Source organism: Oncorhynchus clarkii, chromosome 4 (genome assembly GCF_045791955.1).
Source record: "Oncorhynchus clarkii lewisi isolate Uvic-CL-2024 chromosome 4, UVic_Ocla_1.0, whole genome shotgun sequence".
NCBI lineage: Eukaryota > Metazoa > Chordata > Actinopteri > Salmoniformes > Salmonidae > Oncorhynchus > Oncorhynchus clarkii.
This window is the reverse complement of record NC_092150.1, coordinates 73,808,107-73,831,383: the sequence shown is the minus strand read 5'-3', so window position 1 is coordinate 73,831,383 and position 23,277 is coordinate 73,808,107. Positions and strand designations below refer to the sequence as shown.

Genomic DNA, 23,277 nt, shown 5'->3' with positions numbered 1-23,277 from the left:
GAGTCTGTCCACACCTGATATCACTGTCCCTGTCTGTCTGACTCACCATCGTAGGATTACAGTATATTCACATTGCATTGTTATGCCTAACATGGTGATGTCTGAGACAACAATCGTTTCACATTTTGATTGATTTCCTGTGTTAAGATAATAGATTTAGTGGATGTGACCTCTTTCAGCAGAGAAAACAGCTTATATTGTTTTGGAGTGCTAGAAGGATGAATCAATCACTGGATCTCTGAAAGCAGTGCATTGATGAGGCGATAGGTCTTGTTTGACTGATCAAATGGAAAGTGATGGCTAGGCCTAATAGTCTTTATCCAAATTGCAGTGATTGAAAAAAAAAGAAAACTAGTCTTTATCAACTTCTAAAGTAGTTGCCCAGCCTACAATTGCATTGTTGGGATGTTAAATTCAGGCTCCGACACACTTCTCACCATAATTGAAAAGTTTTTTTCCCTGTTCGTCGCACTAAGTGGAAATTTCCCCTAAGCGTGCCCCTCCTACCGGCGTCCAGTAAAAGCCAACATCGACAAAAACATCGACAAATTGTCAGTGGCGAGTCGATGTAGAATCCGCTATACACTGGAGCGAGAGGCGCGCGAAATACCTGTCAAGGAATTATGAGCGTGGATCGTCTATTCGATGAGCTTGGACACTTCAAAAGGTACCCAGAACAATAATGTAATTTCCACTTAAATTGCATTAAATTAACATAACTAATATCATAAACTTAATTTGTCCAGAGACTCTTTCATGTTTACTCGACAACCCTCCCTGGGCATATGATGACCCTCTTGTAGACAACATGGTTACTTTTATAGAAATACGGTGATTACTGTTCTATTGATGTTTAGTTAACCTACATAGTAAGTATTGTAGCCCTTATAGTAAATGTTTCTTTATTTCTCTCTGCTAACAAAAGACAGCAGCTTTCTTCCTTCAAGTTGGTCTGAACTTGATTTTGGAGAGAAACATTTGTAGTGCATTGCATCATTGGCGCATTAAAATCAGGATAAACATTCTCCATTAGAATAGCCCACAGTTCTTTGTTTAATTCTCACCATGTTCAAAACACTTGATGTAGACCTATATTCAATGTTTGTATTTTTTGTACATGGAGAATATTCGGTTTTTGTTAGGCTACTTTATAAAGAAAAATAAGAAATTGTTTTTATATTACAGTAGGCTATCATAAATGATTTGGTGTCATTTTACTTCATTGTGCATTCAGAGTGAAGTTATTTCTATGTGTTGGATAGTAAAGGGTTTCATTCCTTTGATGCAACTTCCTCATGTTGTCCTTTAATTGAACCCCTCGATTCCAGAACAGAACTCTCCCCTCATCTCCCCTCCCCTAATCTCTCCTCCCCTCATCTCATCTCCCCTCATCTCCCCTCCCCTCATCTCTCCTCCCCTCATCTCATCTCCCCTCATCTTATCTCCCCTCCCCTCCCCTCATCTCCTCTCATCTCTCCTCCCCTCATCTCCCCTCCCCTCATCTCATCTCCCCTCATCTCATCTCCCCTCACCTCATCTCCCCTCATCTCATCTCCCCTCATCTCTCCTCATCTCATCTCCCCTCATCTCATCTCCCCTCATCTCATCTCCCCTCATCTCATCTCCCCTCATCTCTCCTCATCTCATCTCCCCTCATCTCATCTCATCTCCCCTCCCCTCCCCTCATCTCCTCTCCCCTCCCCTCATCTCCCCTCATCTCATCTCCCCTCATCTCCCCTCCCCTCATCTCATCTCCCCTCATCTCATCTCCCCTCATCTCCCCTCCCCTCATCTCATCTCCCCTCATCTCATCTCCCCTCATCTCATCTCCCCTCATCTCCCCTCCCCTCATCTCATCTCCCCTCATCTCATCTCATCTCCCCTCATCTCATCTCCCCTTATCTCTCCTCATCTCATCTCCCCTCATCTCATCTCCCCTCATCTCATCTCCCCTCCCCTTCCCTCATCTCCTCTGCCCTCCCCTCATCTCCCCTCCCCTCCCCTCATCTCCCCTCATCTCATCTCCCCTCCCCTCCCCTCATCTCCTCCCCTCATCTCCCCTCCCCTCCCCTCATCTCATCTCCCCTCATCTCCCCTCCCCTCATCTGATCTCCCCTCATCTCATCTCCCCTCCCCTCATCTCATCTCCCCTCATCTCCCCTCCCCTCATCTCATCTCCCCTCATCTCATCTCCCCTCATCTCATCTCCCCTCCCCTCCCCTCATCTCACCTCATCTCATCTCCCCTCATCTCATCTCCCCTCCCCTCCCCTCATCTCCTCTCATATCTCCTCCCCTCATCTCCCCTCCCCTCATCTCCCCTCCCCTCATCTCTCCTCCCCTCATCTCATCTCCCCTCATCTCTCCTCATCTCATCTCCCCTCATCTCATCTCCCCTCATCTCATCTCCCCTCCCCTTCCCTCATCTCCTCTGCCCTCCCCTCATCTCCCCTCCCCTCCCCTCATCTCCCCTCATCTCATCTCCCCTCCCCTCCCCTCATCTCCTCCCCTCATCTCCCCTCCCCTCCCCTCATCTCATCTCCCCTCATCTCCCCTCCCCTCATCTCATCTCCCCTCATCTCATCTCCCCTCCCCTCATCTCATCTCCCCTCATCTCCCCTCCCCTCATCTCATCTCCCCTCATCTCATCTCCCCTCATCTCATCTCCCCTCCCCTCCCCTCATCTCACCTCATCTCATCTCCCCTCATCTCATCTCCCCTCCCCTCCCCTCATCTCCTCTCATATCTCCTCCCCTCATCTCCCCTCCCCTCATCTTCCCTCCCCTCATCTCTCCTCCCCTCATCTCCCCTCCCCTCATCTCTTCTCCTCCTCCTAGGTTCCAGGCATGTCTGTACTTTGCTGCTGTCTTCCAGGCCATAGCCTGTGGAATCCACTACCTGGCCTCTGTGTTCCTTGTGGAGAGGCCAAGCTTTGTCTGCGCCCCGCCCGGTAACGTAACTGACGTCCTGTATGGGAACTACACAGGTGCTTCCCTGGAGGAGGTGCTACCGTTCTTTAAACCGGCGAACGGGCCCATGGTGGTGCGGACGGCGGAGGGCAAACAGTGGGAGCTCAGCACCTGCCAGCGAACCCAGCGGATGAACCCCACAGACTTTACCTACGAGCAGCTCGTCAACAGGACGACAGAGAAGTGTGACAGGAACTACCATTATGTGTACGACCACAGCGAGGTGTATCAGAGCATCGTGACAGACTGGGACCTAGTGTGTGACAGGGAATGGCTGGCCAAGCTGTGTCAGCCCACTTTTATGATGGGTGTGCTGGTCGGAGCGCTGGTGTTCGGGGACATCGCTGATAGGTAAGAGAAGCTTTCCTCACCTACCTATTCCCAAATATGGGAAATGTATCTGCCCCCTGCGGTGCCCCTGTGCCCCTACCCAGCTGTGCCCCTGTACCCTGTCCCTCCCCAGCTGTGCCCCTGTATCCTGTCCCTCCCTGTCTGTGACCCTGTACCCTGTCCCTCCCTGTCTGTGCCCCTGTGTCCCTCCCCAGCTGTGCCCCTGTACCCTGTCCCTCCCTGTCTGTGCCCCTGTACTCTGTCCCTCCCTGTCTGTGCCCCTGTACCCTGTCCCTCCCTGTCTGTGCCCCTGTACCCTGTCCCTCCCTGGCTCTGCCCCTGTCCCTCCCTGGCTGTGCCCCTGTCCCTCCCTGGCTGTGCCCTGTCCCTCCCTGGCTGTGCCCCTGTGCCTCCCTGGCTGTACCGCTGTGCCCTGTCCCTCCCTGGCTGTGCCCCTGTCCCTCCCTGGCTGTGCCCCTGTCCCTCCCTGGCTGTGCCCCTGTCCCTCCCTGGCTGTGCCGCTGTGCCGCTGTACCTCCCTGGCTGTGCCCCTGTCCCTCCCTGGCTGTGCCCTGTCCCTCCCTGGCTGTGCCCTGTACCTCCCTGGCTGTACCCTGTACCTCCCTGGCTGTGCCCTGTACCTCCCTGGCTGTGCCCCTGTGCTGCTGTCGCTCCCTGGCTGTGCACCTGTGCCCCTGTACCTCCCTGGCTGTGCCCCTGTACCTCCCTGGCTGTGCCCCTGTCCCTCCCTGGCTGTGCCCCTGTCCCTTCCTGGCTGTGCCCCTGTCCCTCCTGGTGTTAGGGGTGAGGGTTTATGGGCCTGGTGTGAGGGTTTATGGGTCTGGTGTTAGGGGTGAGGGTTTATGGGCCTGATATGAGGGTTTATGAGCCTGATGTGAGGGTTTATGGGCCTGATATGATGGTTTATGGGCCTGGTGTTAGGTGTGAGGGTTTATCGGCCTGGTGTTAGGGGTGAGGGTTTATGGGCCTGGTGTTAGGGGTGAGGGTTTATGGGCCTGATGTGAGGGTTTATGGGCCTGGTGTGGGGCCTGGTGTGAGGGTTTATGGGCCTGGTGTTAGGGGTGAGGGTTTATGGGCCTGGTGTTAGGGGTGAGGTTTATGGGCCTGATGTGAGGGTTTATGGGCCTGGTGTGGGGCCTGGTGTGAGGGTTTATGGGCCTGGTGTTAGGGTTTATGGGCCTGGTGTGAGGGGTGAGGGTTTATGGACCTGATGTTAGGGGTGAGGGTTTATGGGCCTGGTGTTAGGGGTGAGGGTTTATGGGCCTGGTGTGAGGGGTGAGGGTTTATGGGCCTGATGTGAGGGGTGAGGGTTTATGGGCCTGGTGTGAGGGGTGAGGGTTTATGGGCCTGGTGTGAGGGGTGAGGGTTTATGGGCCTGATGTGAGGGTTTATGGGCCTGGTGTGAGGGTTTATGGGCCTGGTGTTAGGGGTGAGGGTTTATGGGCCTGGGGTGAGGGTTTATGGGCCTGGTGTTAGGGGTGAGGGTTTATGGGCCTGGTGTGAGGGTTTATGGGCCTGGTGTGAGGGTTTATGGGCCTGATGTAAGGGTTTATGGGCCTGATGTGAGGGTTTATGGGCCTGGTGTGAGGGTTTATGGGCCTGGTGTTAGGGGTGAGGGTTTATGGGCCTGATGTGAGGGTTTATGGGCCTGTTGTTAGGGGTGAGGGTTTATGGGCCTGGTGTGAGGGTTTATGGGCCTGATGTAAGGGTTTATGGGCCTGATGTGAGGGTTTATGGGCCTGGTGTGAGGGTTTATGGGCCTGGTGTTAGGGGTGAGGGTTTATGGGCCTGATGTGAGGGTTTATGGGCCTGGTGTTAGGGGTGAGGGTTTATGGGCCTGGTGTGAGGGTTTATGGGCCTGATGTGAGGGTTAATGGGCCTGATGTGAGGGTTTATGGGCCTGGTGTGAGGGTTTATGGGCCTGGTGTTAGGGGTGAGGGTTTATTCTCAGCGGGTCCTTAGAACCACCCTCCTCATCTCTCAAACCCATCAGACTCTTGGTACAGTGTGAACATACAAGACCCCTGGCAGGATAACGCCCAGTTGTCCAGACAGGACAGGAGAGTACTGCCAAAGCCAGAAGAGGCACCTGGATCCAGCTACAGCTGGACCCTAACCTGAGTCATGGTCTAGGTGTCCACTATTTAGAGAATGGGGCACTCAGTTGAACCCTCATGCCCACAAACCCAAGCCCTGAGCTGGGACTGAGGGTGTGCCTACCTGGGCTATATCGTTATGGGCTGTTGGATAGTTTTTGAGATTCTAAAAAGGCATTTTAGCCTTTTATTTGTGACTGATAGTGATGACCCATGCAGAAGAGTGGCCTGTGGTGTTGTGAAACTGTGGTGTTGTGAAACTGTGGTGTTGTGAAACTGTGGTGTTGTGAAACTGTGGTGTTGTGAAACTGTAGTGTTGTGAAACTGTAGTGTTGTGAAACTGTGGTGTTGTGAAACTGTGGTGTTGTGAAACTGTAGTGTTGTGAAACTGTAGTGTTGTGAAACTGTGGTGTTGTGAAACTGTGGTGTTGTGAAACTGTAGTGTTGTGAAACTGTAGTGTTGTGAAACTGTGGTGTTGTGAAACTGTAGTGTTGTGAAACTGTGGTGTTGTGAAACTGTGGTGTTGTGAAACTGTAGTGTTGTGAAACTGTGGTGTTGTGAAACTGTAGTGTTGTGAAACTGTGGTGTTGTGAAACTGTAGTGTTGTGAAACTGTGGTGTTGTGAAACTGTGGTGTTGTGAAACTGTAGTGTTGTGAAACTGTAGTGTTGTGAAACTGTAGTGTTGTGAAACTGTAGTGTTGTGAAACTGTGGTGTTGTGAAACTGTGGTGTTGTGAAACTGTGGTGTTGTGAAACTGTGGTGTTGTGGACTGGAACCTATATATTACCAGTTCAAAGTTCCATCGTGTGTTCACTACCAGTCAATATGGTGGGGTATAGGACAGCATGGCATTAAGAGATCACATCCTATTCAGTGAAGGGGATGATGACGAGTTAGATTGTTTCCTAGTTAGACTACTAGACTACTTCCATGCTCATACACTGGGGCAGTATGAATGTGTCATTAGCCAACTTGTTCATTGATTTTGTTCCATCTAGTCTGGCGGCCTTGAGTCACATGCAGGCACATACACACACAAACAAACACACAACCTACACACCTATGAACTCAGCCACTACTGTTATATAGCGATGTACAATTTCAACCCAAATTGCTGCTCTGTGGCTGACCCTGTGGCTGACCCTGTGGCTGGCTCTGTGGCTGACCCTGTGGCTGACCCTGTGGCTGACCCTGTGGCTGGCTCTGTGGCTGACCCTGTGCTGCTCCCAACTTGTTGTCTGTCTAACAAAATTTTAACCAATATTTGTTCTGTTCTAGATCAATGCCTTGAGTCACATGAAGTCACGTACTATCACAACAAACAAACCGACTCAATCACAACTACTGTGTGGCGATGTGCAATTCCCAGTCAGCAATACGATACTTATTATTTTGCGCTCACAGCATATCAAATCAAATCAAATCAAGCACGGTGGCTAGGAAAAACTCCCTAGAAAGGCCAAAACCTAGGAAGAAACCTAGAGAGGAACCAGGCTATGTGGGGTGGCCAGTCCTCTTCTGGCTGTGCTGGGTGGAGATTATAACAGAACATGGCCAAGATGTTCAAATGTTCATAAATGACCAGCATGGTCCAATAATAATAAGGCAGAACAGTTGAAACTGGAGCAGCAGCACGGCCAGGTGGACTGGGGACAGCAAGGAGTCATCATGTCAGGTAGACCTGAGGCATGGTCCTAGGGCTCAGGTCCTCCGAGAGAGAGAAAGAAAGAGAGAATTAGAGAGAGCACACTTAAATTCACACAGGACACCGAATAGGACAGGAGAAGTACTCCAGATATAACAAACTGACCCTAGCCCCCCGACACATAAACTACTGCAGCATAAATACTGGAGGCTGAGACAGGAGGGGTCAGGAGACACTGTGGCCCCATCCGAGGACACCCCCGGACAGGGCCAAACAGGAAGGATATAACCCCACTCACTTTGCCAAAGCACAGCCCCCACACCACTAGAGGGATATCTTCAACCACCAACTTACCATCCTGAGACAAGGCTGAGTATAGCCCACAAAGATCTCCGCCCCGGCACAACCCAAGGGGGGGGGGGGGGGGGGGGGCGCCAACCCAGACAAGACGATCACATCAGTGACTCAACCCACTCAGGTGACGCACCCCTCCCAGGGACGGTATGAGAGAGCCCCAGCAAGCCAGTGACTCAGCCCCTGTAATAGGGTTAGAGGCAGAGAATCCCAGTGGAAAGAGGGGAACCGGCCAGGCAGAGACAGCAAGGGCGGTTCGTTGCTCCAGAGCCTTTCCGTTCACCTTCCCACTCCTGGGCCAGACTACACTCAATCATTTGACCCACTGAAGAGATGAGTCTTCAGTAAAGACTTAAAGGTTGAGACCGAGTTTGCGTCTCTGACATGGGTAGGCAGACCGTTCCATAAAAATGGAGCTCTATAGGAGAAAGCCCTGCCTCCAGCTGTTTGCTTAGAAATTCTAGGGACAATTAGGAGGCCTGCGTCTTATGACCGTAGCGTACGTGTAGGTATGTACAGCAGGACCAAATCAGAGAGATAGGTAGGACCAAGCCCATGTAATGCTTTGTAGGTTAGCAGTAAAACCTTGAAATCAGCCCTTGCCTTGACAGGAATCCAGTGTAGGGAGGCTAGTACTGGAGTAATATGATCTTTTTTTTTGGTTCTAGTCAGGATTCTAGCAGCCGTATTTAGCACTAACTGAAGTTTATTTAGTGCTTTATCCGGGTAGCCGGAAAGTAGAGCATTGCAGTAGTCTAACCTAGAAGTGACAAAAGCATGGATTCATTTTTCTGCATCAGTTTTGGACAGAAAGTTTCTGATTTTTGCAATGTTACGTAGATGGAAAAAAGCTGTCCTTGAAATGGTCTTGATATGTTCTTCAAACGAGAGATCAGGGTCCAGAGTAACGCCGAGGTCCTTCACAGTTTTATTTGAGACGACTGTACAACCATTAAGATTAATTGTCAGATTCAACAGAAGATCTCTTTGTTTCTTGGGACCTAGAACAAGCATCTCTGTTTTGTCCGAGTTTAAAAGTAGAAAGTTTGCAGCCATCCATATGAGCTTGTGTGACGTTGAATAGTTTTCTCTCAACTCTTCCCATGTCGTCAGATACAGTAGATAGTAAATACATGAAGTATGTCTCTTCCTCTACAACAGGGCTGTCAAACAGACAGCCAAGCGGGCGGTTTGAGTAAAAGTGTACTCAAAATGACTAAATCCAAACTGTGTAGAAATTATAATTAACCTACATTCACACAGTGTTGAGTGTGTCCAGCTCGCTAATAATAACTGATATGACAGTCCGGGAGCATTGAAAATTCCTAAAACGATGGATAAAGGACTGTTTTCTGACAGAATGTGGCCCCCATGGCAAAATTAGTTTGACAACCCTGCTCTAGAACTTATGGCTCAGTCAGGATGACAGTCAGCCACAACACAGGACTTGGTGCAACTATTTAACTGTACACCCTAACAAGTAATCCTAACTTTTCACATTCTCTCTCTCTCTCTCTCTCTCTCTCTCTCTCTCTCTCTCTCTCTCTCTCTCTCTCTCCTCTGTCTCTCAGGGTTGGCAGACGGAGGATCCTGATGATCACCAGCCTGTGCCAGTTTGTGTTTGGTGTAAGCGTGGCATTTACGGGGAACTACTACCTATTTATGTTCATACGCTTCCTGCTCGCCATGGTGAGTGTGTGTGTGGAGAGGAATGTAGTGTAAGGCATGCAGTAAGAAGACACTCAACAAAATATTCTCTTATGGAGAAACTTTACTTGACATTTCAAACTAATCTCCCATAGACATACTGTGAGTTCTTGATTTATGCAGAAGTCAAGTTCAGGAATGCAGTTCTATTCAATACATTAGTTAGTATTCATACAGTATTTGTATTTGTCAGTATTAGATTGTGTGTCTAAAAGGAATGGCAGGTTGTACTGGAGGGAAAGGGAGAGGGTCGTTAATATTTGCAGGCCACAAGGCTATAAAATGTTGCTTACATAGTAGGTCCAATGTTGTGCCCAGACACAAACCCTCCCTGTGCTGCTCATAACAGAACACATATACACACATTCTCAGTCTTACAGCCAGGTGTCTGTTCAACCGTACATTCTCTCTGACCATTGGGCATATTCTGTTGTTTGTATTGTGGTCTGTAAACCCTGTAAGAGTTACAGATTTGAAAGGCCGTTTTAGAAACCACAAGCACAACCAACAAGACTATTTCCTGTGTATATATGTTACCGTGTGTGTGCATGTTTATGCTAATGCTTGTATGTCTGTGGGCTAATATCTGGGTCATTCCCTGAGGATAAGGTCTAACCACAGTCTGCTCTCATGATCTATTTACTAAACACAGATCAGAGGATAACACACATCAGAGACTTGCGTCTGGCATTAGATTTATGCATCAAGAGTAAAGTGTGTGTGTGTCTCTGTCTCTGTGTGTGTAGCCTATATGTGATTTGAGGCTCTGGCCCTGTGTTGTGTTCTAATGCCCCCCCCCTCCCTCTCGGCAGGTGTCTAGTGGCTACCTTGTGGTGGTGTTTGTGTACGTGACCGAATTCACCGGCAACAAGGTGCGCACGTGGACCTCCATGCACGTGCACGCCGCCTTCGCCGTGGGCGTCATGATGGTAGCAGTCATGGGCTACCTGGTGCGGACCTGGCGGAGCTATCAGATCCTCCTCTCCACCTGCACCTCCCCCTTCCTCTTCTTCTGCTGGAAGTTCCCAGAGACGCCCTTCTACCTGATGGCTAAGGGGAGGCTCCAGGAGACCCAGGTCTTGCTGGACTCCATTGCCCGCTTCAACGGGCTGGAGCCTGGCCGCCTGAAGGCCGAGGACCTCCTGGAACCCGAGGAGGCTCTGCTGGAGAAGGAGGTGGCAGCGGGGGTAGCCCAGCCGGCAGAGCCCGAGAAGAAGCTGAGCATCCTGGACCTGTTTGGGACATGGAGGATGGGGTGGAGGACAGTGACGGTGGGGGCCGTGTGGTTCATCAGCAGCCTGGGCTACTACGTCTTCTCCCTGGGCTCTGTTAACCTGGGGGGCAACCAGTACATCAACCTCTTCCTGGCTGGTGAGACTGGGATGGGGGTGTGTGTGGGTGGGGCATATGATGTGTATGTACTGTGTTAGGGGTGATTATAGGAGTGCCAAGCTGTATATATTTACTTCCCTATCAAGCAAAACTGTAAACATAAACATGTAGATGGTCATGGACAGATGGGCATTCTATACACTGAACTACAGCTGCTGAACTCTACTACTGTATATGTGGCTGATGTTGATACCGAGACAGTATGGGCTGGCTGAGGTAGCTATAGACAGACAGACAGGGAGTGTTGTGTGGTGCTGCTGCTAGCTGGTGTTGCTGCTGCTAGCTGGTGGTGCTGCTGGTAGCTGGTGCTGCTGCTAGTAGGTGTTGCAAATTCAGGCTCCTACAGCGACAGACAAAGGTGTGTTTATACAGACACAGCTGCTTTTGGCCTTGTAAACACGGTCTGTGCCTGGTCTGTCCCATGTTAGCCTGTTGACTATTCTGTGTTTACTATTACTATCCTACAGGAAGGATACTGGACAGAATACTGCTTTGGGCTTTAAGTTAATGTCTGGGCAGCTTTACTGTAAACAGACAACTGTTTCAAACTGGATGTGCCGTTGGATGTACACATAGTTTTAAAGTCATTACCTAATGTGTGTGTTGTGAGCAACATAACTAGTTTTCTCCAGTTCTGGTTTCATTAAGGGCAGATCAGGGCCATTTCCCAAAAACATTGTAAGCACTAAGATAATCTTTCGTACATTTAGTTTCAGTGGAATTACAATTATCTTAGTGCTACAATGCTTTTGGGACCTGCCCAGGTCAGGAAGATACTATGTCTTCTTTAACCATGACTTACTCTGTTAGACACAAAAATATCTCACTTCTGTAGATTTCTAGGCTAGGTACTTGTGGGATGTAATGAGGGCAATGAGAATACTGTAATTAGCCTTTATTGTGTTTTGAAGATATGTGTTTGAAGAAAGAGCCACAAACCCCACTTCCTGCTCAGAGTAAGCCTAGCTGTCTGTGGCCCTCTTTTTGGCTGCACTTTAGATCAATTGTGAAACTCAGAGGAAGTGCCATCTAGCAAGCTGTTTTCTCTATGCTCTTAAGTATCAAAGATTAAACAGTCTCGACACTAGGACATTTCTGTCAAATGACGGGCACTGCTGGCCCAGTTCCAGATGTCACCTCACAGAATGTCACAATGCCAGCCATGCCAGCTATGCCCGCCATGCCCGCTGCCTTGCTCTGACATCCTTTTTGATTGTCTGTTTCCAGGTGCGGTGGAGTTCCCCTCCTACCTGATTGGCTGTTATGCGATGGACCGGGTGGGCAGGAAGAGGACATGTGCCCCGGCTCTGCTGCTGGCAGGAATGGCCTGCATGCTCATCATTGTGGTGCCAAACGTATGTACAAGTAATCACATGTGTGTGTGGGTGTATGGGAGGGTGTGTGAGCTAGAGAGAAATCAAACGATAGGAGCAAGTGTGACAAATCCCTTAAAGCCACTATTATTAAAACAAGGAAAGGAGCCAAGATTATACCACAGGGTCAGCCAACCCTGACTACCTGGTCTTATTTACCCAGAGTGCACAGTGATATGAATTGCTCCATTGAGCTAATCCAATCTGTCCCGTCCGTCTTAAGTCAGTCTTGTGGTAATGTGTGTGTTTGGACACATGCTACACATCCTCACTGCAGAATGTTTCAAACCTAATGCGACCCTGGAGAGCTGTCTGCGACAGATGGATGGGGGGGTAACCATTCAGGATTCATTTGAGTAGAAATGGCCTGTGCACCGGAGTTTACATGCCCTGACCTAAACCCTTCACCTTAACCTATCTCTAACTGTAACCTGACCAACACTGGCCAATGTGTGTGCATGTGTGCGTGCGTGTGTGTTTTTAAGTGGTGGGATTCAACAGGTTTGTTCCAGCAGCAGCCAATAGTTTTCTGCCCTCAGCAGGGAGGGATCTCCATATCTGTTACTAATGGGCCATAGCCAGGCACATACACAGATGGGCTCTATCTTTAGCCAAAGGGCCAAGAAATCAACCTGCTCCTCCAAACGCCAGTACACAGCCCTGTCCACAGCAGCCGCAGGCCACCAGAGAGAGAGAGGCCTGTTATAGTATAGTCTACTGTGGATTTGCTGCGTCATGGAAACAGCCTGAGTTATAGTACTGCAGGTGCACTAGGTCAGATTGGTTGAGCTGGAGGAGAGTTATACTGCCATACTCCAGCCCAGTGTTCATTTGGTACTATTTCTTTATTTAGTCATTTTGACTATAATACCATTAAAGTCACATTTTTGTAATTTGAATAATGATTTAGTCTAGTTATTTTAGTCACCTAACATTTTAGTCACCTAATGCCCTTTCTTTTTAGTCATCATTTTAGTCATAATTTTAGTCACATCACATTTGTATTGCCTCATTAACCTACAGAACAAATGAACCACTGACTTCCATGTTCCCAAACATATATAGCCTTGTCCTACCATCATATTTTTCTGCATAAAATCCTATCGCATGATTCTCTTCCCAGAAGAACACATTAGTCTGCAGCAGATTAAAAATCACACCCCTTGACAGGGCTCTAACATTTCCCCCTGTACCACTCTTTCAGTTGGTGGCACCAGCCCATGAAATGGTCTCCCCAGTTCTCTTAGTGGGATAATGCAACAAAAAAAGTGTTATCATTAAAATCAAATCAAGAATGTATTTTTCACATGCGCCGAATACAACAGTTGTAGACCTTACTGTGAAATGCTTACTTACAAGCCCTTAACCAACAATGCAGTTCAATAAATCGAATCAAACAGAAAGTAACACAAGAAATGCACATAACAATAACGAGGCTATATACAGGGGGTACCGGTACTGAGTCAGTGTACAGGGATACAGGTTAGTCGAGGTAATTTGTGAAGTGTCTATGCATAGATAATGAACAGTGACTAGCAGCAGTGTAAAAACAAAGGGGGGAGGGGTCTTCTATATAAATTGTCCTGGTGGCCATTTGATTAGTTAAGGAGCCTTCTGGATCTAGACTTGGCGCTCCGGTACCACTTGCCATGCGGTAGCAGAGAGAACAGTCTATGGGTGGCTGGAGTCTTTTAATTTTTTTTAGGCCTTCCTCAGTATATAGGCCCTGGATGTCAGGAAGCTTGGCCCCAGTGATGTACTGGGCTGTACGCACTAGCCTTTATTGTGCCTTGTGGTCAGATGCTGAGCAGTTGCCATACCAGGCGGTGATGCAACCGGTCAGGATGCTCTCTATGGTGCTACTTTAGAACTTTGAGGATCTGGGGACCCATGCCAAATCTTTTCAGTCTCCCGAAGGGGAAAAGTTGTTGTCGTGCCCTCTTTACAACTGTCTTGGTGTGTTTGGACCATGATAGTTTGTTTATGTGTTAATGGGGGTGTGTTTGGGACCCCTTTTCCTATAGTCCACGATCAGCTCATTTGTCTTGCTCACATTGAGGGAGAGGTTGTTGTCCTGGCACCACACTGCCAGGTCTCTGACCTCCTCCCTATAGGTTGTCTCATCGTTGTCGGTGATCAGGCCTACCACTGCTGGGTCGTCAGCAAACTTAATGATGGTTTTGGAGTCGTGCTTGTCCACTCAGTCGTGGATGAACAGGGAGTACAGGATGGGACTAAGCACGCACCCCGGAGGGGCCCCAGTGTTGAGGATCAGCGTGGCAGCGTGTGTTGTTGCCTACCCTTACCACGGCTCGCCAGGAAGTCCAGGATCCAGTTGCAGAGGGAGGTGTTTAGTCCCAGGGTCCTTAGCTTAGTGTTTAGCTTTGGGGAACTATGGTGTTGAATGCTGAGCTGTAGTCAATGAATAGCATTCTCACATAGGTGTTCCCTTTGTCCAGGTGAAAAAGGGCAGTGTGGCGTGCGATTGAGATTGCGTCATCTGTGGATCTGTTGGGGCAGTATGCGAATTTGGTGGGTCATGGTTTTCTGGCACTTCACCGACGTGAGTGCTACGGGGCGGTAATCATTTAGGCAGGTTACCTTCACTTTCTTAGGCACAGGGAATATGGTGGTCTGTTTGAAACATGTAGGTATTACAGACTCGGCCAGGGAGAGGTTGAAAATGTCAGTGAAGACACTTGCCAATTGGGGTCCGTGCATGCTTGGTGTACACGTCCTGGTAATCGGTCTGGCCCCGCGGCTTTTGAATGTTGACCTGTTTTAAGGTCTTGCTCACATCGGCTATGGAGAGCGTGATCACACAGTCGTCCGGAACAGCTAGTGCTGCTTCAGTGTTGCTTGCCTCGAAGCGAGCATAAAAGGCATTTAGCTTTTAGGCTCGCGTCACTGGGCAACTCTTGGCTAGGTTTCTCTTTGTAGCCCTGCCACATCCGACAAATGTCAGAGCCAGTGTAGTAGGATTCAATCTTACTCCTGTATTGACGCTTTGCCTGTTTGATGGTTCGCCTGAGGGCATAATGGGATTTCTTATAAGTGTCCGGATTAGTGTCCCGCTCCTTGAAAGCGGCAGCTTTAGCCTTTAGCTTGGTGAGGATGTTGCCTGTAATCCATGGCTTCTGGTTGGGAAATGTACGTACAGCCACTGTGGGGACGACGTCGTTGATGCTCTTATTGATGATGTTGGTGACTGAGGTGGTATACTCCTCAATGCCATTGGATAAATCCCGGAACATATTCCAGTCTGTGTTAGGAAAACAGTCCTGTAGCGTAGCATCACCTTAAAGTAATTTGCAGTGTTTTAGACTATGCAGTAGACTACTGAGATGGTAGGCTTTAGCAATAAGGCACAAGGAGGTGTGGTATATGGCCAATATACCACGGCTAAGGACTGTTCTTACGCACAACACAACGCAGAGTGCCTGAATACAGCCCTTAGCCGTGGTATATTGGCCATATGCCACAAACCCCTGAGGCGCTTTAGTCCTATTATGAACTGGTTACCAACGTAATTACAGCAGTAAACATGTTTTTGTCATATCTGTGGGATGTGGTCTGATATATCATGGCTGTCAGCCAATCAGCATTTGGGGCCAAGTTTCTAATATTCAATAAATAAGTTGTTTCATCTAACATGTCCAAGCAGGAATGCATGATTCACGATATTGTGATGTGCTATTGTGATAGGGTTCCAGAATATTATGAATTTTGTGGTTCAAAAGAGATTAATTTGCCTACATCTTTATGTGCACTAATATCATAGGCAAATTTATTTTGGGGCTTATTCACCACATAAGGAAGTGAAAACTCCAAACACATTAGCTAGATCGCTAACAGTAAATATAATACCCACTGCTAGTAGTCATGTACTAATCTAACAGTAAATATAATACCCACTGCTAGTAGTCATGTACTAATCTAACAGTAAATATAATACCCACTGCTAGTAGTCATGTACTAATCTAACAGTAAATATAATACCCACTGCTAGTAGTCATGTACTAATCTCACAGTAAATATAATATCCACTGCTAGTAGTCATGTACTAATCTAACAGTAAATATAATACCCACTACTAGTAGTCATGTACTAATCTAACAGTAAATATAATACCCACTGCTAGTAGTCATGTACTAATCTAACAGTAAATATAATATCCACTGCTAGTAGTCATGTACTAATCTAACAGTAAATATAATACCCACTGCTAGTAGTCATGTACTAATCTAACCCCACTGTAAATATAATACCCACTGTAGTCATGTACTAATCTAACAGTAAATATAATACCCACTGCTAGTAGTCATGTACTAATCTCACAGTAAATATAATACCCACTACTAGTAGTCATGTACTAATCTAACAGTAAATATAATACCCACTGCTAGTAGTCATGTACTAATCTAACAGTAAATATAATACCACCGCTAGTAGTCATGTACTAATCTAACAGTAAATATAATACCCACTGCTAGTAGTCATGTACTAATCTCACAGTAAATATAATACCCACTGCTAGTAGTCATGTACTAATCTAACAGTAAATATAATACCCACTGCTAGTAGTCATGTACTAATCTAACAGTAAATATAATACCACAGCTAGTAGTCATGTACTAATCTAACAGTAAATATAATACCCACTGCTAGTAGTCATGTACTAATCTAACAGTAAATATAATACCCACTGCTAGTAGTCATGTACTAATCTAACAGTAAATATAATACCCACTGTTAGTAGTCATGTACTAATCTAACAGTAAATATAATACCCACTGCTAGTAGTCATGTACTAATCTAACAGTAAATATAATACCCACTGTTAGTAGTCATGTACTAATCTAACAGTAAATATAATACTAGTAGTCATGTACTAATCTAACAGTAAATATAATACCCACTGCTAGTAGTCATGTACTAATCTAAGAGTAAATATAATACCCACTGCTAGTAGTCATGTACTAATCTAACAGTAAATATAATACCCACTGCTAGTAGTCATGTACTAATCTAACAGTAAATATAATACCACAGCTAGTAGTCATGTACTAATCTAACAGTAAATATAATACCCACTGCTAGTAGTCATGTACTAATCTAACAGTAAATATAATACCCACTGCTAGTAGTCATGTACTAATCTAACAGTACATTTGTAGTTGCAGCCTGCTACCCTATGCACTCACAAAGGTGCACGCATTGTATCTTAAAGCCATGTCAAATATCTCGCCTGCAAAATAGAGCTCATTATGAAGAGATGACAAATAAAAAAAGATACTAACGGAAAGCTGAGAACAACAGTAGGTGTTTCCAAAGCTATGTATTTGCCACAAATACATTTAAAATGTTATACAATCAGAAGCTTTTTTTCCCTCTCTCCCCAGCAGGACAGGCCCCAATGAAACAGGCCCAGAGGCTGGGCAGACACTTTCATTACAGGAATCATGAGGATAATGTTCTTTACTGATTTTAGCCACCCCCAAAAATTTGACATTTGAAACTTTTGAGTGGGAAGACCATGTAACGAATGTTCAGCTCGCATGTGAACAATTCCACATTTAACTTGCATTAATCTGTTATTATCCTACCTGAGTGGATATGCAGTTGAAGTCGGAAGTTTACATACTCTTATCTTGGAGTCAGTAAAACTCGTTTTTCAACCACTCCACAAATTTCTTGTTAACAAACTATAGTTTTGGCAAGTCGGTTAGGACATCTACTTTTTGCATAACACAAGTAATTTTTCCAACAATTGTTTACAGACAATTATTTAACTTATAATTCACTGTATCACAATTCCAGTGAGTCAGAAGTTTACATACACTAAGTTGACAGTGCATTTAAACAACTTGGAAAATTCCAGAAAATGATGTCATGGCTTTAGAAGCTTCTGATTGTTTCGGTTTTCTTCCTGGGAAGGAGAGGCAGACCAAAATGCAGCGTGGTTATTTATAAACATCTTTAATGAAAGATGAAAACGTGAACACTTTACAAAATAAGAAAACGTGTAAAAACCGAAACAGTCCTAACTGGTCCAAAACACAGAGACAGGAACAATCACCCACAAAATACCTAAAGAATATGGCTGCCTAAATATGGTTCCCACTCAGATACAACGATAAACACCTGCCTCTGGCCTCCCGGGTGGCGCAGTGGTTAAGGGCGCTGTACTGCAGCGCCAGCTGTGCCATCAGAGTCCCCGGTCGCGGCTCTGTCGTAACCGGCCGCGACCGGGAGGTCCGTGGGGCGACGCACAATTGGCCTAGCGTCGTCCGGGTTAGGGAGGGATTGGTCGGTAGGGATCTCCTTGTCTCATCGCGCACCAGCGACTCCTGTGGCGGGCCGGGCGCTAGCCAAAGGTTGCCAGGTGCACGGTGTAGCCTCCGACACATTGGTGCAGCTGGCTTCCGGGTTGGATGCGCGCTGTGTTAAGAAGCAGTACGGCTGGTTGGGTTGCGTATCGGAGGACGCATGCCTTCAGCCTTCGTCTCTCCCGAGCCCGTATGGGAGTTGTAGCAATGAGACAAGATAGTAGTTACTACAACAATTGGATACCACGAAATTGGGGAGAAAAGGGGGTAAAATTCAACAAAAAAATAAAAATAATAATAATTTAAAAAAACACCTGCCTATGATTGAGAACCACTCCAGGCAACCATAGACTTACCTAGAACACTCAACTGAACACAACCCCATAGACTACAAAACCCATAGACCAAACAAGACACATAAATCACCCATGTCACACCCTTGTCTAACCAACATAATAAAGAAAACACAGAATACTAAGGCCAGGGTGTGACACTGATAGGCTAATTGACATCATTTGAGTCAATTGGAGGTGTCCCTGTTGATGGATTTCAAGGCCTACCTTCAAACTCAGTGCCTCTTTGCTTGACATCATGGAAAAATCAAAAGAAATTAGCCAAGACCTCAGAAAAAAATTGTAGACCTCCACAAGTCTGGTTCATCCTTGGGAGCAATTTCCAAACGTCTGAAGGTACCACGTTCATCTGTAAAAACAATAGTACGCAAGTATAAACACCATGGGACCATGCAGCCGTCATATCACTCCTAGAGATAAACGTACTTTGGTGCGAAAGGTGCAAATCAATCCCAGAACATCAACAAAGGACCTTGCGAAGATTCTGGAAGAAACAGGTACAAAAGTATCTATATCCACAGTAAAACGAGTCCTATATCAACATAACCTGAAAGGCCCCTCAGCAAGGAAGAAGCCACTGCTCCAAAACCGCCATTAAAAAAAGCCAGACTACGGTTTGCAACTGCACATTGGGAAAAATATCCTACTTTTTGGAGAAATGTCCTCTGATCTGATGAAACAAAAATAGAACTGTTTGGCCATAATGACCATCGTTATGTTTGGAGAAAAAAGGGGAGGCTTGCAAGCCGAAGAACACCATCCCAACCGTGAAGCATGTGGGTGGCAGCATCATGTTGTGGGGGTGCTTTGCTGCAGGAGGGACTGGTGCACTTCACAAAATAGATGTCAACCTGAGGTAGGAAAATTATGTGGATATATTGAAGCAACATCTCAAGACATCAGCCAGGAAGTTAAAGCTTGGTCTCAAATGACCCCAAGCATACTTCCAAAATTGTGGAAGGACAACAAAGTCAAGGTATTGGAGTGGCCATCACAAAGCTTGACCTCAATCCTACAGACAATTTGTGGACAGAACTGAAAAAGTGTGTTCAAGCATGGAGTTCTACAAACCTGACTCAGTTACACCAGCTCTGTCAGGAGGAATGGGCCAAAATTCACCCATCTTATTGTGGGAAGCTTGTGGAAGGCTACCCGGAACGTTTGACCCAAGTTAAACAATTTAAAGGCAATGCTACCAAATACTAATTGAGTGTATGTACACTTCTGACCCACTGGGAATGTGATGAAAGAAATAAAAGCTGAAATAAATCATTCTCTCTACTATTATTCTGACATTTCACATTCTTAAAATACAGTGGTGATCTTTAAAAAAAAATATATATATATATATAGTGGATATATTGCAATGATACTCTTTCAGTGCATGAGCAGATAGCTCAGCCAGGGAGGGATGCCAAAGACCGAGAGGAGTGAGGAAGAGGAGGAGAGAAAGAGGGGAGGTGTGGTGGGAACAAACTGAATTTCCTCCTTCACTGGGAGAAAAGCAAACTTTTTTTTTTTTAAAGATCACACTACTATTTCTCAGTTTAAAGATCATAGCTTATTTTCTCAGGTTGAAATTATGTATTCCAGCTCTAACTAGTTAACTGATTCAGGGCTAAGTTAATGCGTTAGTGTCTGTGATGTGATTGGCTGAGTAATCAGGAAACAGATGTTTGGAATTGTTTACAGTCTTGATTGATTGCTCTCTTCTTGCTCGCTATTGCTCACTCTGTCTATCTTCCTCCACTCTCTTTCTCTGGTACTTCCTGTCTCCCCTCCATCTCCTTTGTTCTCCTTCTTTTTGTTCTTCAGGACATCGAGGTGTTAGCCATCTTCCTCAGTATGACAGGGAAGTTTGCTATTGCCATCGCCTTTGGCCTCATCTACTTGTACACCTGTGAGCTTTACCCAACCATCATCAGGTAGAGTAAACACTGTGAGCTCCACCCAACAATCATCAGGTACAGACAGGACACACTGTGGGCTCCACCCAACAATCATGAGGTACAGACAGGACACATTGAGCTCTATCCAACCATCATCAGGTACAGACAGGACACACTGTGAGATTATTCTATCCAACATACTTAATGTATCATGACAGATGCTATCAATTGTATTAAAGTGTGTTCTCCCCTCAGGTCCCTGGCGGTGGGCAGTGGCAGTATGATGTGTCGTGTGGGCAGTGTGGTGGCTCCTTTCTGTGTCTACCTGGCTGACATTTGGCAATTCCTACCACAGGTAAACAACAGATACAGATAGAAGCATATATTATGATAACATGCCCTTACACATTTTTCTTCTTCAACTAACTCAATTTCCTTTTCTCCTGTCTTTCCTCTCCCATAGCTGATTGTGGGGATCCTGGCAATTATAATAGGTGTTCTGACCCTGTGGTTACCAGAGACCCTGGGTGAGCCCCTGACCAGCACCATGGAGGAAGCTGAGGGCCTAGGCAGGAAGAAGAACCCCGAGTTGGACAAGAAAGACCCTGAGGAAGGGATGGAGATGAACTTGAACCAGAGCAACTAGCTGGACGTCAAGACTTGAGGGACACACCTCTCCACCAACCAGAGAGAAGGAGTGGTCCACGAAAACAGAGAGAGGGAGAGGGAGAGACTCTGACTACTGTAAACGGTGCCAAGAAACCAACAAAAACCAACAACATCTAAATTAGAACATTTATAATAAAGTATTTTTTGACATTTTGTTCTGCAAAGTGACCCATTTCAGAGCTGGTATCCTCTGGTTGAGACAGCCAACTTCCGAGTGCCTTGGCTGCAGCTGTTTACATAGAGACAGAGGGAAGTGAAGTTTATTCATCACATCTTAGTCTCCTGATGAGAGCCACATGAAAATGAGCCTCATGATCGGCATTGACGTAATGTGTGTAAATGAATTTACACATAGCAAGAGAATCTTAAGTGCTGTGTGTGCGCTGTGTGTGTGCGCAAGAGATCAAGAGAGAGTGTGCATGTGTGTTTGTGCATGTGAAATGTGATATTTCACTGACTGAGACTGTGCTGTAGGGCTTGATTCAATTCGATCCGCTTTAGCCAACGGCGGTATCAGAGGTGGAACTGTGTTAGTGCTGTCAAATCCACAAGTTGCTCCAGGCATTATCGGAGATACTTTTGAGAAGATGGGAAGCAATGAGAGCTCTCCTTCAAGGAGTGAATCGGAGTCATTTGGGCACTTGCTCAAAAACATTAGCAAGAAGTACAACACTCAAATCTTTTTTCCGATATGTGTGATAATTAACTTCTGTAATATTGTATAGCTTTGGCATCGTGACATTACGTACCTGCGAGGAAAATAGGCACGTTTCTCGGCTCTGACTGGGAAGGAATTTTGTGACGATTAGCTTAGCAACTGCTTGAAGCAACAACATTAACGCGATTGGTCAACAGTATGCTGGGTAGGGTGTTGTACGTTCCTCCATTCATTGACCAATGGGATTGCTTTCTCCTCCTTTCTCCAATATCTCTGGTATTATGCCTAAAGCGGATATTGCCACTGGCTGCACAGAGTGACATTAACATAAATCCCATGCATCCTTGTTTACAAGTTGGAACAATGGAATGTGAGATGTAATCTAGCCTACACCTAGATTAGGTTGATACACATCCTCATTATTTACTTTAACGATTCTTCCATTTGAACATATATAGCCTACACTTTCTTGTTCGGAACTTATAACTTGAGTGGGGTGGGTGTGGATCTCTGACACTTCCAAAACGTCCGCAATGTGAGTGACTGCTATCGCCGGTTAATGCTGACCTGATTGAATCTAGGCCTTGGTTTCCTCTATTCAACGTGATAATCATGTAGTGTAGCTGTTTTTGCTTATGTGTTACAGCCGATGCTGTTGTTATGTCATTTTTATCTGAAGTCCTTACAAAGAGACACACACACGTTTGTTTTACTATCCTTGTGAGGACTTCTGGTCCCCGCAAGGATAGTAAAACCAAACGCACACGGAAAAGTGCATAGTGCACGTGTTTCCTAGACGTGCGTACTTTATATTGAATCTGAGCTCATTCAGGATCTCACTGTGATACTATGCCTATATTTTTTACTCTATAGATTTGCGTGATGTTTTCTTACATTTAAGTGTAATCATGGTCAAACCATTTAAATCATCATTATACCGGTCTTTAAAATCTTTGATTTATGGCATCAATAATTATCTTAAAATAAACACATTCTTAACATTTTGAAAGCGTGTCAAATAATCTTGTCACATGTGGGACACAGTGGAAAGATAGGCTACACATTTTACTACCATGTGTAGATGCAATGGCTTCAATGCGGGCACAATCAGAATGTGGATAAGATCAGGACAAAGGACGCATGCTATCACCAGGTACAAACGAGGCCCTGTGTGTGTGTGTGTGTGCGCGCACGTGTGTACTCGTGCCTATGCTTCTTTGTGCGTGTTGGGATGCGATGGACTACCTAAAAGAAGTAAGGGATTGATTCAATCCGTAGAGCTGAAGACCCGCACTACAGCGCAACAGAAATTTAAAGGCAATGTTCCAGCGTTCGCATAGACTGCATTCATAGTAACTCAATCGAAAATTACCTTTAAATTTCAGTCGCGCTACAGCTCTGATCTTCAGGCTTACAGATTGAATCACATGTGTGCGCATGTGACCGTGTGACTGTAAATTAAGCAAGCTACATTCTAGTCTCCCATCCAGA

General features: G+C 46.2%; 1 protein-coding gene across 1 annotated transcript; it reads left to right on the top strand.

The window, feature by feature from the left end:
* The first annotated feature begins 476 nt into the window (after positions 1 to 476).
* On the top strand, positions 477 to 22,784 carry LOC139407265 (solute carrier family 22 member 16-like). The gene is made up of 8 exons (XM_071150895.1): positions 477 to 667; positions 2,837 to 3,319; positions 8,988 to 9,105; positions 9,936 to 10,494; positions 11,743 to 11,870; positions 20,386 to 20,495; positions 20,715 to 20,814; positions 20,923 to 22,784. The coding sequence occupies exons 1-8, from the start codon at positions 624 to 626 to the stop codon at positions 21,103 to 21,105; spliced, it is 1,725 nt and encodes a 574-aa protein (XP_071006996.1). The 5' UTR covers positions 477 to 623; the 3' UTR covers positions 21,106 to 22,784.
* The last annotated feature ends 493 nt before the right edge of the window (positions 22,785 to 23,277 follow it).

Excerpts from the sequence above, each read along its gene's own strand:
- LOC139407265 (XM_071150895.1), top strand. The coding sequence starts at position 624 with ATGAGCGTGGATCGTCTATTCGATGAGCTTGGACACTTCAAAAG. Across the intron at positions 3,320-8,987 it reads TTCGGGGACATCGCTGATAG|GGTTGGCAGACGGAGGATCC; the intron begins GTAAGAGAAGCT and ends TCTGTCTCTCAG. Across the intron at positions 10,495-11,742 it reads CATCAACCTCTTCCTGGCTG|GTGCGGTGGAGTTCCCCTCC; the intron begins GTGAGACTGGGA and ends GTCTGTTTCCAG.